The 18,533-nt window shown below is 36.1% G+C and overlaps 1 protein-coding gene across 10 annotated transcripts in view; it reads right to left on the bottom strand.

Annotated features, from left to right (window-relative positions):
- Positions 1-11,170: 11,170 nt before the first annotated feature.
- VEZT (vezatin, adherens junctions transmembrane protein) overlaps positions 11,171-18,533 on the bottom strand; it is an 80,462-nt gene continuing 73,099 nt past the window's right edge. For 7 of the 10 annotated variants that reach the window (XM_032298322.1, XM_032298317.1, XM_032298290.1 and 4 more), the window contains 2 exons: positions 17,166-17,373; positions 11,171-13,266 (listed from right to left, as the gene is read on the bottom strand). In XM_032298322.1, coding sequence (XP_032154213.1) covers positions 12,758-13,266; positions 17,166-17,373 — 717 coding nt within the window. In that variant the 3' untranslated portion in view covers positions 11,171-12,757. Of the gene's footprint in view, positions 13,267-13,796; positions 14,356-17,165; positions 17,374-18,533 lie in introns of those variants that run through there. The other 3 variants (XM_032298310.1, XM_032298299.1, XM_032298356.1) reach the window with 2 other exon arrangements.

Genomic DNA, 18,533 nt, shown 5'->3' with positions numbered 1-18,533 from the left:
CAGTGGCACAATCATGGCTCACTAAAGACTCAACCTCCTGGGCTGAAGCAATCCTTCCACCTCAGCCTCCCAAGCTGAGACTACAGGTATGTGCTACCACTCCAGGATAGTCTTTTATTTTTCACAGAGAAGGGGTTTCAGTGTTGCCCAGGCTGCTCTCGAACTCCTGTACTCAAGTGATCATCCCATCTTGGCTTCCCTAAGTGCTGAAATTAAAGGCATGAGCCACTGCCTGTGGTCTATATCAAGTCTTTAAATTGCATATTTCCCTCCCAAGCATTTCAAATTCATTTTGGGGAAAAACTGGCTAAAAATCATCCTTATGTCACTGTTTAAAATATTTACATATGTATTTTGTTTTGTAATTTTGTCATTGGCTATCATGATCCATGTATCATAGCGTGGTCTTCTAAGTTCAAGCAAGATAAACAGCTTCATGGCTAATAGGGATGGGTGCTAAAGAACAGAGACAAAGCATTATTGATCAAGGAGCCACAGATAACTCCATTACAGCCAACACTGGCTTCACAGATGGTTCTAGACATGAAATAAGAAAACAGATTATTTTGCTTCAGAAATGAAGATGAGCCAGAAACTTGTATACCCACAAAGAAAACTTTGTAATTAGACATCCATTCATAATGAAAGATTATGCTACCTAAGGAGAAGGGAATAACATGTAATCATAGGGAGCTATTGTTCCCTTTTAATGTGTACACTTTACCTTTCAAGTATTGTGCTGGACTGCTTGAAAATACAAGGGTATACTTTCACTTCTGCAGTATTAAGTTCTGTGCTGGAATTAGCTACACTTTTGTTTTTTTAAGTAGGGTCTCCTTGCCCTGCCATCTTTGCTTAGAGTCTCACTCTCGTTACCCAGGCTGGAGTGCAGTGGCTTGATTTCAGGTCACTGCAACCACCACCTCCCAGGTTCAAGCGATTCTCCTGTCTCAAGTCTCCCGAGTAGCTGGGATTACAGGCATGTGCAACCATGCCCGGCTAATTTTTGTATTTTTGTAGAGATGGAGTTTCACCACGTTGGCCAGGCTGATCTCGAACTCCTGACCTCAAGTGATCTGCCTGCTTTGGCCTCCCAAGTCCCTCTTATTCTTTCTGTCCAATCTCTAACAGTTGAATATTCTCAGGTTATTTACTGTGCCTAAAAATAAGCTCTTTCTTGTACCTCTCTTGAACAGGACAAACGTGGCTTTCCACAGTAGAGTAGTGTCTTTTTATTAGTATTAAGAAATAGAGGAACAGTTTTAAAAATGGAAGAGGATTTCAGAGGTCTAGTCCCATTTATAAATCATAATTAATGTTAGTTGTTTTTACAGAAGAAACTGTGGCTCAATATGGCTAAGTGATTTGCCTGAGTTTTAGAGAAATAGTTTTTAATCCAGAATTCAAGTCTAACGACTTCCAAATTCAAGGGCTCTTTGCCTGGCATGGCGGCTCGCACCTGTAATCCCGGCTGTTCATGAGGCTGAGGCAGGAGGATCACTTGAGCCTAAGAGTAAGAGACCATCCTGGGCAACATGGTGAGACCCTGTCTCTTTTTAGAAAAAAAAAAACAAAAAAAAAAACAAAAAAAAAACTTAAAAAATTTCAAGACTTCCGTACTGTCTCCTAGAGGTTACCTGTAAAATGAAATGTATGCATAGGCAGTTTATCATAATGATGAAGAGCAGATGTTGGTATCTCTCAGGATCTAATTATCTGATTAGGACACTGGTTCTGCCACTTTGTATGTATGACTGAGTGAGAAAACTACTGAGCCTGTTTTCTCACCTTTAAATCTCCTAGGAATATACTTCCAGGAACTTATGTGTATACCATGAATATTTTCTCCTAAAGACACATTTGGAGATCTTTCACATAAAAGGGGCTACTTTCTAATGACCAGATTCTGAAAATGTTCATTAACTTTTACAGATGTACATTTGGGGAAAATTACTATTTGCCAGCTTTATTTTCAATGGCTATAGCACATCTGCTAAAAGATCTTCAAAAGCAAGTTGTGAAGATAGGGAATGACTACCATATGGGATATTTCCTACCCAATGACTTCAGAATCCAGTAATTACACATATTCTATCTTATCTCATACTTTTAATTAGAAAATTCCAGACAAGGGTCAAGTTTCAAATAGCCTTTATGGATATTTATCCCTTGCCTTAAATCTTTTCTGAAAAGAAATGGCTTATTATTTAAAAGTCCAGTTCAAGGGAGGCCACTTTCTTTTTAACTAGCATTTAGCATACAAATCCATTTTGGAGTTCCCATGATTGTTCCTAAGAGTATATAGATAAGCCTAAAAATGTTCAAACCAATAACTCATTAATTCAACCAACTCATCAAAGTATGCTTCATCAGATGTTAATGATCTTCTAGGTGTCGGTGTCTTTTTTGTCAAGGAAGTTATATAAGTCAATAAATATAACATGCCTAGAATGTATTCAGTGGCTAACAATCACTGGGAATGGCAAAAATGAAACTTAAAATTTATGCTACTGTTTTCACTGTGATAAATTATATGAGGCACTTAAATGAACAAACAAAACTTGGACTAATGAATCAAAGGCTTTCTCAGACAACTTTCCACTTACCTCTCACTATAGACAACTGCCATCTTTTGCTATATTAGCAAATTCTGAAAAATACTATAATGGAAGAAAAACAGAGATGAAAGCAAAGGAAAATGATTATTATCTTTTGGTACTAATCCATGTTGCAAACAGAATAAAAAAGTTACACACACAAAATGATATACGGAAGTATAGATTTTATTAGAGACTTCTTAAGCTTAGAAGGAACAACAATAATACACATATGTCTAAATCTATATTTGGGTTCTTGTAAAATCCTTTAAAATAGTTGACAAAAATTCCATATGATCAAATACAGAAAATAATGTACTGTGTTAAAGAAGAAAACCATTATAGATACTTGCACACACTCACGTTTATAGCAGCATTATTCACAATAGTCAAGAGATGGAGGCAACCCAAATGTCCACCAACAGATGAATAGATAAAAATATGTGGTAAATACATACAATGGAACATGATTCAGCCTTAAAATGGAAGGAAACCCTAGCACATTCTACAATATGGATGAACCTTGAGGACATTATGTTAACTGAAATATGTCAGCTACAAAAAGAAAAATACTGCATTCCATTTATATGAGGTATTTAAAGTAGTAAAATTCACAGAAACAAGTAGAATGATGGTTGCCAGGGCTGTGGGGAAGGGGAAAATATGAGTTGATTAATGGGTATAGAGTCTCAGAATTGCAAGATGAAAAAGTTCTGGAGATCTGTTTCACAACAATGTGACTGTTTTTAATCTCACTGAACTATACCCATAAAAATGGTTAAGATGGTAAAATCTGTATGTGCTTTTAAAAATCACAATTTAAAAGATGCAAAAAAAGAGAGTACTTTGGCCATCCCCCAAAAGGCTATAATCTCAAGTCTTCAGGTAGGGTAGGAAATGTACTACCCTAATGTATAAAACACAATTATCAAAAAATAAAAGTGAAAATACCTCTGAAAGAATATTCTCAAATGATATTTTTAAAAAATCACAGTTTAACACTCAAGTGTGTCCGGATTGAATGCAGAGTTCAAAAACTTACTATGTAAACAAGCCATGACTTTTGAACTCTTCACAAATTCTTATTTTCAGTGTTTATAATGGATAATGTTAAAAAAAAAAAAATGGGGAAAGGCTCCCAAAATACTGAGAACATATATCTAAATCGAGGATGGGTTCACTCATTTCGAGCTATGTCAAGAAGTCTATGGGATGAAGCATGTCTGTGATGGATATAGTATAGAGCTAACTCCACGGCTGAGCTCTTCAGAGTGAGCCTAGAGAGGCTCCTATTTTAAGAACAACCTATTGACTCAATTTGCTGGTGTTATAAGCTTGGTGGAACAGCACAATTTTGAGTTCCTTTCACGTGGAGTTTCTGATTAGTCTGTGGTTACTTCAAACATGGTCTAAACCTACTGCAGAATACAGTATTTTTAAAAGTACACATTTTCACTGTGTATCATAACTTTTGGATTTGGGGTCCTTTCATACTTTTTCAGAAATACTGTCTCCTAAATTGAATAGGAAAAACATATATGTGACTATGGTGATGCAACTGTTCTGGTATGAGACCATGTAATTGATCAACTAGGTCAGAATATTTTAAAAATCCAGAGTGGCAAAGGAATAAAAACAGAGAAACTTACTAAAAATCTTTTATAAAATACTGATGTAAAATGTGAGGTATTAACCCATTTCTACTGTTATCATTCTAGCTTGTTTTCATTAACCATAGCAGAACTTCTAAAGGTGAGCTCTAAAATGTGGCAAATTTAGTAATAAATTAAGGAAAAAGTCATTTGTCTCCAGAAACAAGAATTTAAAATCATTTGGCATTGAAGTCAGACGGCGAAGACCAAATGCCCTTCAGAAATTATGAACAATTATTCAGTTACATGAGACTAATATAACAGTGTCAAGTAGAAAAGCACTGAAGAAAGCAGAAACCATTAAATTTGAAGGAGAGTTTAATTTGGAGGGAGAAGTTGACTTTGGGGTTTTTTTTAGAGCTAAGTTGCTTCAGCTAAAAATACAGAACTGATAAAAAACAAGAATAACTCTCTTTACTGACAATTAATAACCGTATGAAGTTTCTATTGTGAGAAATTACTATAATGCCAAAGGCGGGAAGACTTTGTAACCAAATGTCAACCCTCTAATTTTAGAAGGATTAACCAACCAATTCTTGCTAAAGCATAGGCACACATAACAAAAAAAATGTGAATCTTGGTGAATATAGGATGTCTGGTAAACCTCAGGTTATCTTCAGTCTTCATACTCTTGATGTTCCAGGAATGATGCGCGAGTTTAGGTTGGTTCTAGGATAGGCCCAGGGGCCTGGTTTTATCTGGGATCCCTGGGACCATACCTAGAACAAACCCAAACAAAACCAAACTCCTTGGGAGTGCTTTCAGTTCAGGTCGACTTCTGGGCTTTTCACCTATATGGACCTCCAGGACTGTACCGGGACCATACGCCAACCTTTCAGGGATGGGAGTGACATTTCTGGAGCCTTCTGTACGTTGCCAGCTGCTAGTACTGTGCCTGAGTAAGCATTATTTAAGTCATAATATGAACAGAAGGTAACAGATTGGTGCAATAAAAATGCAGAAAATACTTTGATTTAGAAATGAAGTGAATTTCCTCAAGAATATACTTAAAGAAGGGGAAAAAGGATATGCTTTGTTTAGGATATTATAAAAGAGTAAACTTATAAAAGACATGCTTTAGTTTTAGAAAAATTCTTCAATAATATTCATTTGTAGGTAGCTAACCTTTAGGAAATGATATAAAACTAAAAAACATAAAGCCTAAAAAGTAAAAGTATCCCTTACCTTAAGAAAATCTTACAATATAAATAGGGGAGGAAATACATATGTCCATAACCATATCTCACAGAATATACTCATTTTAAAGGATAATGTAGTCAAAAGAATATGCAGCTTAAATACTGTACTACTGCAATAATACATTGCTAAATGAAGTTCAATGCATAGAGATAAAACTAATTTCACTGCTGACAAGTTAAAATATATTTTAAAATGTATAATATTAAAAAATACTATATGCATTTTAATTTATCACACATTTTATTTTCATTTATTTATTTTTGAGACAGGGTCTTGCTCTCTTGCCCAGACTAGAGTGCAGTGGTGCAATCATGGCTCACTGCAGCTGTGGCCTCCTGGGCTCAAGTGATCGTCCTGCCTCAGCCTCCTGAGCAGCTGGGACTACAGGCATGTGCCACCATATCCAGCTAATTTTTAATTTTTTTGTAGAGATCAAGTCTTGCTGTTTTTGGCTAAGCCGGTCTTGAACTCCTGGCCTCAAGAGATCTTCCTGCCTCAGCCTCCCAAAGTGCTAGGATTATAGGTGTGGGCCACTATGTCCCAGCTTATCACACATTTTAGAATATCTATAAAATCAATTCCTCCTTATTCATGCTAAACTTTTACATGTGTGAATCCTTGAATCAATTCATCCTCTTCTTGGTTTATAGCAATTACCCCGAATAGAATCACTTTCCTTTCACAACTATACTCAGAAGTTTTCTTCTTTTATCACTAACCTGGCTTTGGCATCATGACTATCTCTTCTATAATGGCAGTCTCAACTCAAGAAACTGGTTTGGACTACCTATCTTTTATGATTATTACACCAAAGCTCCCTTCCATTAGCATGGATAACTGAACACTGACTATGAGGCATGGTCATAAAATAAACAGGCTGACTTGCCAATTACTTTGTAATGAAAGCATGAGTCAATATACAGTTGCCAAAACACAATCACCATGTTGCTAAAAATAAGTTGTTTGATGCTAAGATATTCTATTTCTACACAGATTTGACTTTTGCTTGCAATTATAACATGTAAATTTTGTTTATTTTTCATTCAAGAGAGAAAAGTGATCCTGTTTATGTGATATTAAATTACAGTTTAACATACCAAGTACAGAATGACAATAGGAATTTAGTCATTCAAATATCTGCCAATATCATTATATCTAACACTGATAACTTTTGGTAAGCTTTTAATAATATACATTTACTATAGCTGAATAAAAATAAAGACACTGTTTTTAAAAGTAGCATAACCAAAAAATAAATTCTTTGTGGTATAATTGCCTATAATCTATAAATCTTATTACTTCTCAGGTCTCTGACATTAATAATGAATGTTTTCTTATTTTTCAGGGCTTAATCTGTTTCACGTCTTGAAAATGAAGATACATTTCTCTCTTTAAAAAAAAGTCAAAGAAATTTTTAATGGCATGTAGTCTCCAATTCAAATAGAAAATACTATTTAAAAATGCCAACTTGAGTGGACCAGTTTTTTGTTTGCTTTTTTAGATGGAGTGTCCCTCTGTCACCAGGCTGGAGTGCAGTGGCGCGGTCTCAGCTCACTGCAACCTCTGCCTCCCAGGTTCAAGAGATTTTCCTGCCTCAGCCTCCTGAGTAGCTGGGATTACAGGAGTGTGCCACCATGCCCGGCTAATTTTTTATATTTTTAGAGACAGGGTTTCACCATGTTAGCCAGGATGGTCTCAATCTCCTGACCTCGTGATCTGTCTGCCTCAGCCTTCCAAAGTGCTGGGATTATAGGTGTGAGCCACAGCGCCCAGCCTGACTGGACCAGTTTTAATTAGAGCCAAATAATTCTAGTATAGAACTAATTTTTGAGAAAGTAAAGTATGTAAACAAAATGGTTCCTTTTGTACAATAACAACTTTTCTGTTTTGAGAGAAGGTATCTAATTCAGTAACTTCACTTATTTTAACAATAGCAATGAAACAGGTAGTAAAGTAATAGATGTCACAAAATCCATGCATTTAAGCATAATCCACTTCTTCAAGTCTTCGCTTTGAGTTTATTTATTCTTACTTTATACATAAGTCTAATGAACGTAGTCATCTGGTCTTCAAAATGAAAGCAGATCAGAAGGCACATTATGAAGGAGGAGAAGGGCTACTGTTACAGGCATACTTAAGCAAGCAGTAATAGAAATGGAAGAATTAGAACGACTATTAAAAAACATGAAAACTCAAATGAGCATATCAGAATGGAGCCATTTAGTACAGGAACAAACAGCTCTCAATGTCTGATTAGTCTATGAGAGATTAATAAGTAATGTTAATGCTGATCATTTTGATACTGAACAAATAAAAATACATTCATATATTATTTAAGAAGACAGTAATGCATATCAATTTTATAAAGATTTCCTTCAGAGATTATTCCAAAAGATTTTAGTGCTGAAACAGGTTCAAACTCTGCAGGAAACTGGGATATCTAGAGTGACTCCCTCCCCAAATATTCAAATTAGCCAGTTCTTATAGCCATCTGTAGTCTCATACCAATAATTCTAGAACATAAGTCTTGATGAACAGAGTTGAAGTTATATTTACAGTACCATAAGTTTTAAATCTGTGTACTGTACTAAGAACAATGAATGAGAACAATATATTTCACATTTTCCTGAAATATACACAATTATTTATTCAAAAATGATGGCCCAATTTTTCTTATAGTTGAATTCATTAATGAAGTCCTAGAAACATCATTATATAAAAACTGAATTAGAACTTCAAATCTATGGCAATCACATATTCAACTAAGTATTTGTTTTAGCAAGTTTTTAATAAGAAACTAAGCGGCAAACACAAGAATGCTAAGCAGCCAAACAGGTATCACAAAGTCCATGCACTTTACTGACAGAACAGCCCCTTCGCTCTCTTTCAGTCTACTTACTCTTATCTTAGACACAATTCTAGCAAGCTTGGCAATCTGGTTTCTCAGTCCACAGCAGATTAGCGGCAGCAAATTAGGGGCCTATTGCAGGAGGCAGGCACACAAGACAGCGGCAAAAGTGACAGCTGATTATAAGGGAAGATAGAGAAACTGTGAAAAACAGGCATAACTCAAAAAAGCACAGCAATGTCAGGTCATATTGTAAAGTGGTACCTGACATATATCTCAGTAGCCCCTGAGTGTGAGTTTCTATTTATCACCCCATGATAGAAACTGATATTCCTAAAGATGATAGAAAAAGTTAAATCACATTCTACAACTCTAGACAAAGTAGAGATGTACTACATTTAGTTATTAAATTATTAAAATGGATTTGTTTTAGTTAGCTGAAAAGTTAACTTAGGCAAATTAATCACCTGTCTATGACGACAGATAAATGAACTGTTACTGGATTTTAAAAAATATTTTCTCTTCTAAAATATTTGTAGCTTTATTTTCTAATTAAGTGTGAATTGCATAGCCATTTTCTTGTGAGCAGAATTGGAAAAATAAATCAATCTTTATGCTTTGTCTGGTTGTCATTCCTAGCATAATATCTACTTTAGTTCAAACAGTAATTTAGCTGAGCTATAACACACTCTTATAGTATTTAGTTCGTTTCTTTGTTTGGTTTGGGTATAGAAACAATATGCTATGATTAAACCAAATCAGTTGAACTTTTACTCCCATGTGGTTTCTCATAATTTGTCCAAAATATTTCATATTTTATATTACTGATGGGAAGTGAAGTCACTGGAGTGAAATGACCTGTAGGGTCCCCTTCTGGGGTTCACACACTGCTGACTTACAATTTTGTGGAATGTATCAGAACTTAATTTTTTTTATGCTTTAACACTAAAAGCTTTATATCTTTTCTTATGTAAATCAGAATATTACTTTTTTTAAGAAAATTGAGTTTTAAATGGACTTTCCTGTAGGTAGACAAAGAATAAAAATCCTGTCTTCAAGACTGACCTAAACAGACTCTCACATGCATTCTTCCATTAAATACTAGGTTTGTCCTGGTAAAACAAACTACAGAAATGTCTGTATTAAAAGTTGTCAGGATGCTACTCCTTACAAGAATCATACTGTTAAAATCATTGTAAAATGTGGAAAGCACAATTGTAGTTTTCCCTGAGTGTCCCCTCTGCCGCCCCCCACCAGAGGGCTTCTTCTGTATAGAGGGTGGCAGCTTTTTTTTTTTTTGAGACAGTCTCGCTCTGTTGCCCAGAATGGAGTGCAGTGGCACGATCTCAGCTCACTACAATCTCTGCCTCCGAGGCCTAGGTTCAAGCGATTCTCCTGCCTCAATCTTCCAAGTAGCTGCGATTACAGGTGCCCGCCACCACGCTTGGCTAATTTTTTATATTTTTAGTAGAGAAGATGGGGTTTCACCATGTTGCCCAGGCTGGTTTCGAACTCCCAAGCTCAGGCAATCTGCCTGCCTTGGCCTCCCAAAGTGCTGGGATTACAGGCGCGAGCCACTGCGCCCGGCCAGGGTGGCAGCTTTGAAATCTAGTCAAAAGCCTGCTAAGGGAAGTCAAATATTCTTTTTTTTTTTTTTTTGAGATGGAGTTTCACTCTTGTTGCCCAGGCTGGAGTGCAATGGCACAATCTCGGCTCACCACAACCTCTGCCTCCCAGGTTCAAGCCATTCACCTGCCTCAGCCTCCTGAGTAGCTGAGATTACAGGCATGCACCACCATGCCTGGATAATTTTATATTTTTAGTAAGGACAGGGTTTCTCCATGTTGGTCAGGCTGGTCTCCAACTCCTGACCTCAGGTGATCTGCCCACTTTGGCCTCCCAAAGTGTTGGGATTACAGGCGTGAGCCACCGCGCCTGGCCGTAAAATATTCTTAGAAAAGTAACAGACAAGAATACCTACTTATATTACATCGGCCTGTTTTTTTTTTTTTTTTGAGACGGAGTTTCACTCTTGCTACCCAGGCTGGAGTGCAATGGCGCGATCTCGGCTCACAGCAACCTCCGCCTCCTGGGTTCAGGCAATTCTCCTGCCTCAACCTCCTGAGTAGCTGGGATTACAGGCACGCGCCACCATGCCCAGCTAATGTTTTTTGTATTTTTAGTAGAGACGGGGTTTCACCATGTTGACCAGGATGGTCTTGATCTCTTGACCTCGTGATCCACCCGCCTCGGCCTCCCAAAGTGCTGGGATTACAGGCTTGAGCCACTGCGCCCGGCCTCACATAGGCCTGTTTTTTAGTATTTCCTATGGTATTCACAGCAAGAAGAGCAAAGTCCTAGAGAGAGGTTCCTAGAATTTACTAGGCATAAACATTACCTATAGCTCATTCCAAAATGACCAACTAAGAATCACTGCGAGTATGGTCTAAAATTTGCATTTAAAGAATAAGACTTATTATTCTGATATATAATACAACCCACTAATATAACTAAGAAACACTGACTTCAAATATTATAAGAGAAAATAAGTCAGGGAATTTCTGCAGAAAAGATAATACTTTATCTTCAAAATATTTTAAATACTTTAAAAGATGAAAACTACACAAAACAACAAATATTCAAATAAAGCTACAAGATCTTTATGTTGTAATTTCAACAAGTAGAGTTTTTACTGGATTATGTAACAAGTAGTGAATGAAACAGATCAGAATGAAAGACTGAAAATTCTTGATTAAAATTAGTCTTTCCAAATTAAAAAGTATCACCTTAGAGAGCACTGAATAAAACTGATACAATTTTATGAAGGTATTTCCCCTAAATTGGTGTAATAAAAATAACATACAATAAAAGAATTAAAAATTATTAAACTCTAATTCTTCCTGTGTAAGGTTATAGGAGAGAGATTACCAAGTTTTTCCATAATTGCTTCTTCTAAATCCAAATAAAAATGAAGTCGGCAAACTAAATAAGCAATTTAAATAAGAACGTAAACCCTAAGTATTATTGAAGAATATAACAATTATAACACATAAAGATTTTTAAAACTGAAATTTAGCTATTTCTAAGTAGTAAAGCAAGACCCAACCTAAGTTGTTGCTCCTAAACGGTTAATTATAGGTAAGTTCCAGGATTTTGGCAAAAGGCAAAATCACTTATAGTACAATATTCTCTACTATCTATATAAAGTAGAACCAAATTTTTTCCTCAGGTTAAAAAGAAAATTTCCTTAGATTACTGAAATAAAAAAATCCCCTTCGTTATAAGTAAATTTACTCACTAAAAGTGGTAAGTTACAGGAATTTGAATGTGTTCCTTTACAATCTAGACTCATCATGCAATTTCCTTTCTAGGACAGCAACATAAATTGAGTTATTCCTACATTTCCCCCAAATAATGTCTATAAAACTATGTTATTGCATAGGAGCTACAGGTTTCAAAACTGTATACGCTGAAAATAATTACTCTTTGAAAATGCAATCATAACACAAAACAGATTGGCCAATTTGAAAAGCAGTCTCTGTTAAGAGGTAGTTTGTAAATGAAATACTAAGGAGACAAGGATGCTTTCCAGGAGGCTGATGGGATGGTTCCTGAATCTCATTAAGGTGGACAGGGCTAGAAAACAGCAGCATTGTGACCTGTTTGTGTTAACGGCACCCAATTATCCAAGGTAAAGTGATACAAGGAACTTTTTTCTGCTTGCTAAATTGGGGATGGGAGCTTGGACTACAGGAATCCCACTTTGACATCATCAGTTTCAATTACAAAAAGAAAGATGAAAGTGTACTTCTAAAAATGGTACAATGTTTTTCTTTTAAAGATCACTAGGACATCTTAAAATTCACTACTAAATACATGAATAAGGAAACATAAGCAATGTCATATAACCCACGCACTTTTGAAGCTACTTTTAGTACCAAACCCCAGCACACATCAATTGTATGAATTTTTTTTTTTTTATTCAGAACCTGGATCTTTGTTTTAAGACTGGTATAAACAAAAATAAAATACAAAGAACTCGTTATTAACATAATAGCTGCAGTTATTAACTGCAAGAATACAGTAAAAAGGAGTCATACTAAATGTCAATGTTCTTGCAACAGAATTTTCCCAATCACCTTATGGTAGCAAATTCTGGCAAGAAATGATAATTCATTTCTTATTAAAAATACTTAAAGAATTTCCAATATTGATCAGTTGTGCCACAAATAAAACAGCAGTTTATTCAAAAGAGCCCTTACCTTTCTCTTATTTTCCTAAATGACCTGCCATTTACAGGTAACTACTAATTTCAGATCAGTTATTCAAACCAGGGTACTTTCTGTAAATCCACATCTTAGCTTTATATACAGTATACACTCATATTCCCTTTCCAGTCTCGATGCTAAACACTTTTGTAAAAGGAACAATCTAAAATCACTTCATGTAAATCTTGGTTCTTACTTTTCTTCTGTCTCATTTTTATTTTCTTCTATTATTTGTTCTTCCTCCTCATCGCCAAAAGTCTGTTCCTGCATGGTGGTAAAGGAGAGAGATCTAGCAGCCACTTCTGCAGCAAGGCCAGCAGTGAAGGTAAAATCCGGGGACAGTTGTAGCCGTGCCAGCCTCTGTTTAATGGAGGGCTGTAATGAGTCCCTGGGAGTTGGAGGGGTAGCGGCCAGACCACTTCCATCTGCTTCCGGTTCATCTTCGCTCTCACATTGGTAACACATTATTTCTTCTGCTCCTTGGGGGAAGACTTCATTTGCAGAATTATCTTTATTTTTACCTTCTAAAGGGTTTTCACATAAGTATTCAGTCCTACTTATTTCATTGTCTGTTGTGGTGGATTTACTATTTTCCTCTTCAGTATCATTTTTACTGACTTTTCCCATATCTGAATTCATTGATGGTTCTGAATTACTTATGGGTTCCACTGGGTCTACAGGAGACAAGGATTTCAACACAGCTTCAAATAAAAAAAAAAAGAAAAAGAAAATAACTAAGGACCTAGCAATGATTTAAACTTTTAATTCAAACTCTGTTTTTTTCTTAAAAAGAACAATAAATAAAAGCTAAATAAAACTTTCTAGGAAAATCAATAAAAATTTATAAATCCAGGAAACTTGAGAAAATGCCTAAGAAATGAACTGAAATGGGGATTTGATAAAGGTTTTTAAGACACCTCACATATTATCTTATTTAAAATATTAAAGCAGTGGTTCTCAAAGTATGGTCACTGAACAAACATTATCAGTTATCACCTAGGAATTTCTTAAAAATACAAATTCTTGGGCCTGATCCCAGACCTCCTGAATTGGAAACTCTGGGAGTAGGGACCAGCTACGTTTTACAAGTCCTCATCTTGGTTCTGATAAACACTAAACTTTGAGAACTATTCTCAACACTGAAGTTTGAGAACTATCGTATTAAGGAATGAGCAGCATGGTTTTGACTGATAATATGTCAGATAAAAGGCAGAAAGCAATCTAGATAATAATATCTTCAACATGTATACATATATATTTACAAGTTAAAACAGCATGGGAAAAATGCAACATACAATTTAACTTACTTGCCAACCACCTAACAAGACCCTAATGAAAGTAAAGCCTTAACTTCTACACATTTTGTAGTACCACAGAAAAATACAAACGAAATAAAGTCTGCATTCAAGATCAACTATTGTACAAAATATAATACATAAATATAATATATATTCATACGGTAGAAGTTGTCCTTGCAAGGAAAATGCAGTTTTATTTAGCCCCTCTTGATGTTAGTAGGCAGTGGGTTGCTTGCTAGGCAGTCGCTCATCCCAGCATGAGGGGTTAGTACAATACAATCTAGTATGAAGCATGACGGAAGGAAAAAAAGTGTTTCTTGAAGAGCTGGCATGTATTTAAAAAAATGTTTTTGTAAAACGTGTCCACTTCCAAGAACCATCCCTAAGCTGCAGTAACTCCACTAGAGAAGCAGCAGCAACAGAAAAAAAAAAAATGGCCACAGCAGGTTCCAGTGCAGACTTTCCCCCTCTAATTCCATTCGGGCTTTACCCCTGTAGGCAGAGATGAAAACAACTCTGGAAGATGTACTGAAATTTTTCATGGGACAAGCATTCTATGGCATCAGCAGCTTTTTACTTATTTTCACAAACTAAAACAGCATTATTACCCTTTCCAGTGTAAACTATATCAAAAGCACATACCTGAAAAAGACACACATTTCTCTCATTGATAAATCTTTGCCCATAATGTCAATAGCATAATTTTAAAGCTATATGAAGAAAACACTAAACAATAAAAAAGGATATGTTTATATACAATGCTATTTTCAGTCTATGTACATTCTTAGTTTATAAATCCGTTAGCTCTTAAAGAATGCAACATATATTAGAAGTTAATTAATACAATTATTACTAAAGAAATGGGGGGATATAATCTGTGTAATGAGAGGATCAATTGACAAGTGTGTTAGAATGTAAGCCTCGAGGCAGGTAGGAGGCTTTACATTTTGTCTCTTGATCTATATGCTAGGGATACAGCAGTAAACAGTGCCTGACATATAACAAGTATTCGGTAACTACTTGTTGAATGAATAATTTGCTGAATGAATGCTGCGGGATAATAGGGCCCCTATTCAAGAAAACTGTAATTTCATTACAGAGATAAAAAACAAAACAAAACAAAACCTTGAACATATAGAAAACAGCAGTGCCTAAAATGTATCTCTGATTAAATAGTGCCTAAAATTAATCTCTGACGTATGTAGGCCTAGTATATGAATGAACAGAATGCAGGAAAGCAATCTGTTAATCATTTCCCTTCTCTGCTACATGCTTTGCTGCTCAAGACTTTTTTCATATTCCAACACAATGGCCCTCTAGTGTGAAGGACTATAGTGGTAGGAGAGGTGGCAGAGCTGGAGAACTCAGAGAATGATTCATGGAGGAGGAGAAACTAGTAGACAATCTTGGTGGAGAAGGCAGAATTCTTGGTAAAGAGGTAAGCATGAATTTTTTTTTTTTTTTTTTTTGAGACAGTGTCTTACTCTGTCGCACAGGCTGGAGTATAGTGGCGTGATCTCGGCTCACTACAGCCTCCGCCTCCCGGGTTCAAGTGATTCTCCTGCCTTAGCCTCCTAAGTAGCTGGGATTACAGGTGCGCACCACCATGCCCAGCTAATTTTTGTATTTTTAATAGAGACAGGGTTTCGCCGTGCTGGCTAGACTGGTCTCAAACTTCTGACCTCAAGTGATTGACCTGCCTCAGCCTCCTAAAGTGTTGAGATTATAGGCGTGAGCTACCACGCTTGGCCAGCATGAATTTTTTTCATGCATAAAAATAATAAGTTTGTGAACTGTAGTTTAATTGTATAAACATAAGTAGAAGAAGATATTATAGTAAAAATAGTAGAAAATATACTTGGATAGATGGATTCTTATGATGAAGAAACTTGAAAACAGGAAAAGGAGTTTAGATTTAACACAATAAGAAAGGGTTTTAAGATAGAGAGCCATCATCAATGCAGTGTTGGAGAAAAATCTGGGAAGAGTTTGCAAGATAGCTTAGAAGAAAAAGGTACTGAAAATGAAAGTCAGCTAAGTGGCTATTTTAATGTACGTACATAATCTAATGAGGACCTGGGCTATAAAGGGGGCCAACAGGAAGAAAGAGGAATGATAAAACTAAGATATGTATATCTGGACAGGGGAGAACGTAGGGCTCCTGAGAGAAAAAAAAAAAAGAGAACTGGAGGAACTTTCCAGAAGTATAGGTAATCTATGTACTTCTAGTGAGGAGGGAAAAGGAAAGTGGTTGATTTTGAGGGTCCACACAGATACTCTAAAATGGGAAGTCACCCTCTACCTACTTAGAAATCCACAGGTATTAATTCTATTAAGAATTAGCTAGGTTGATATTGTCAACTATTAAGCTTCCCCTGATTCCTTCCCCTGTCTCCCATGAAGTTTGACTTAAGAAAAGAAGGGTGAGAAACAGAAAGGAATGGAAGGCTTTTGTATCACCAGCTATCCTACTTTGCTAAAATCAGAGCATGGGGAGTATGCCCACAGCCACCCCCGTCCCCTCCCATCCTAAAGTGCTCAGACCACTTAAATAATGCTAATGACGTGGTTCACTGGTCTACGTTTTAATTTTTTTTTTTTTTTTTTTTTTTTTTGAGATGGAGTCTCACTCTGTTGCCCAGGCTAGAGTGCAGTGGTGATGTGATCTCAACTCACTGCGACCTCTACCTCCCGGGTTCAAGTGATTCTCCTGCCTCAGCCTCCCAAGTAGCTGGGACTACAGGTGCATGCCACCATGCTTGGCTAATTTTTGTATTTTTAGTGGAGACAAGGTTTCACCATGTTGGCCAGGCTAGTGAACTACTGACCTCAAGTGATCCACCCGCCTCAGCTTCTCAAAGTGCTGGTATTACAGGCGTGTGCCACTGCGCCTCAGCCATGTTTTTCAACAGTGAACATGGTTATTAATTTTGTGCTTCAGTAAGGTATTTTTTAATATTTTAACATATGGAGAACAGAGTTGAGAATCTCAAATTCACTAAATTTGAAAATAACATTTAAAATATCCCAAATTATTCAAGTCACTGCCCATTTTAAAACAAAAAATTATATAACTGAGAAAAAAAAGTGTGACTTCATATTTCCAATGCTGTTACGTTCCTAACCTCTCATTAATCAAATTGACTTCACATCTAGAAGAAAAAGTGCTATGCATACTGGTGGACCCTTATAAAACCCCAAGAATTACCTAAGAATTCTTCAGCTAAAATAACATTCATAGTTCAAGAAAAAAAAGACTCCCCTACATTGAAATAACCTGTTACTCTAAAGTCAATGCTTACCATGATCACTAAACAAAAGTTGCTTCCACTTCTGCCTTTCTGCCTCTGAAGCTTTAAATCCCAGCACAGATTTTAATTCTTGGAGCACCCTCTTGGATTCTTCATGCTCACGTCTCTGTCTCTCTTTGTCTTCTTGAGACAAGCAATAAAAGTCCTCCTTTCTGAAATCACTATCAATATCTATATCATCTACATAAGCTTCTAATTCCTGAAAATGAATATAAGAAAAAGCACTTTACTTGAAGCAGACAGTTTTCTAGTAAGCATTCATTTACTTGCACTTACTTATCTCTGAGATTTTAAAAAAAAAGGACTTGCATTTGGCATAGGTCATTAAAGCAGAGCTAGGAAAAAAAAAAAAGCAAACATACCTACAGATAAAATGAAATCTTAAAAACAAAAAACCTAACAGAAAAGCATTGTGGATAAAAAAGTTTAACAACTTCAATAGTTATTTTTCTAATTTGATGCCATATTATATACTTACTGAGTGTTACAGCCATTAGCTATATCAAAACCAATCAAAAGTAGAAGGTCTGGCAGTCTGGGGAGGTGGTCAGGCATGTTTGTTTTCTTGTGGTTCTTTCTGATTTCCCAGAAAGTATGAACACTCTTTCTAGGATTAGGGAATACCCCACCTTATGGTTCTTCTTATCTCTAAGACAGAGGGTAGGATACTTGCTTACCCAGCCTCTCTTACAGTATAGGCGCAGATAAATGACCTGAGATCCTCTAATCAGACGTGCCTGCATCACACTGGATTTAGAAGTTTGTGATACAAAAAGCAGGCACCTTGAAAAATCCATTCTGGCAGGATGTTGGCAGATATGTTTCTTCAGGTAGCACTTCTGGAGGTAATTTTTACTACTCAGCATTAATGGAGCAAAAGGCAATGTCTCCACCTATTAATTTAGCAATGATAACTCCATTGCAACAGTTCTTTTGAGTAATTTGGCTGTTTACCCTAGCCTCATTCAAGCCTGCTTATCTGGCCCTCTGAAATACTCTGTAAGTTACCTAAAAGTTTAAACAAAGTATCTGTCTGTTAAACTAACTAGGGTTGGTTTCGACTTGCAATTAAGAATACTGAATAGTAACTTGTTATGCAATATACACGAAAAAAAAATACTGAATAAATAATGACCTAAGGAAAAGAGGTTTTCCTTAGAATGAACAAAAGTTATCTTTGTTAATATCTAATGTGATCATTAAAAATTGTTTTTAAAAGTGAGGTATATCATAGTATATGCAGTCAAGTACACAGGATTTTTACATATGCACACATATTGGTAATTACTACTCAGATCAAGATAAAAACATCTCCAGCATCCCAAAAGGTAGCTTTGCCAGTGTACTAATTTTCAATGT

Source organism: Sapajus apella, unplaced genomic scaffold (genome assembly GCF_009761245.1).
Source record: "Sapajus apella isolate SASKATOON/1434 unplaced genomic scaffold, GSC_monkey_1.0 scaffold2, whole genome shotgun sequence".
Taxonomy (NCBI): Eukaryota; Metazoa; Chordata; class Mammalia; order Primates; family Cebidae; genus Sapajus; species Sapajus apella.
Note: the sequence above shows the minus strand (reverse complement) of the source record. Positions and strands in the feature narration are given on the sequence as shown.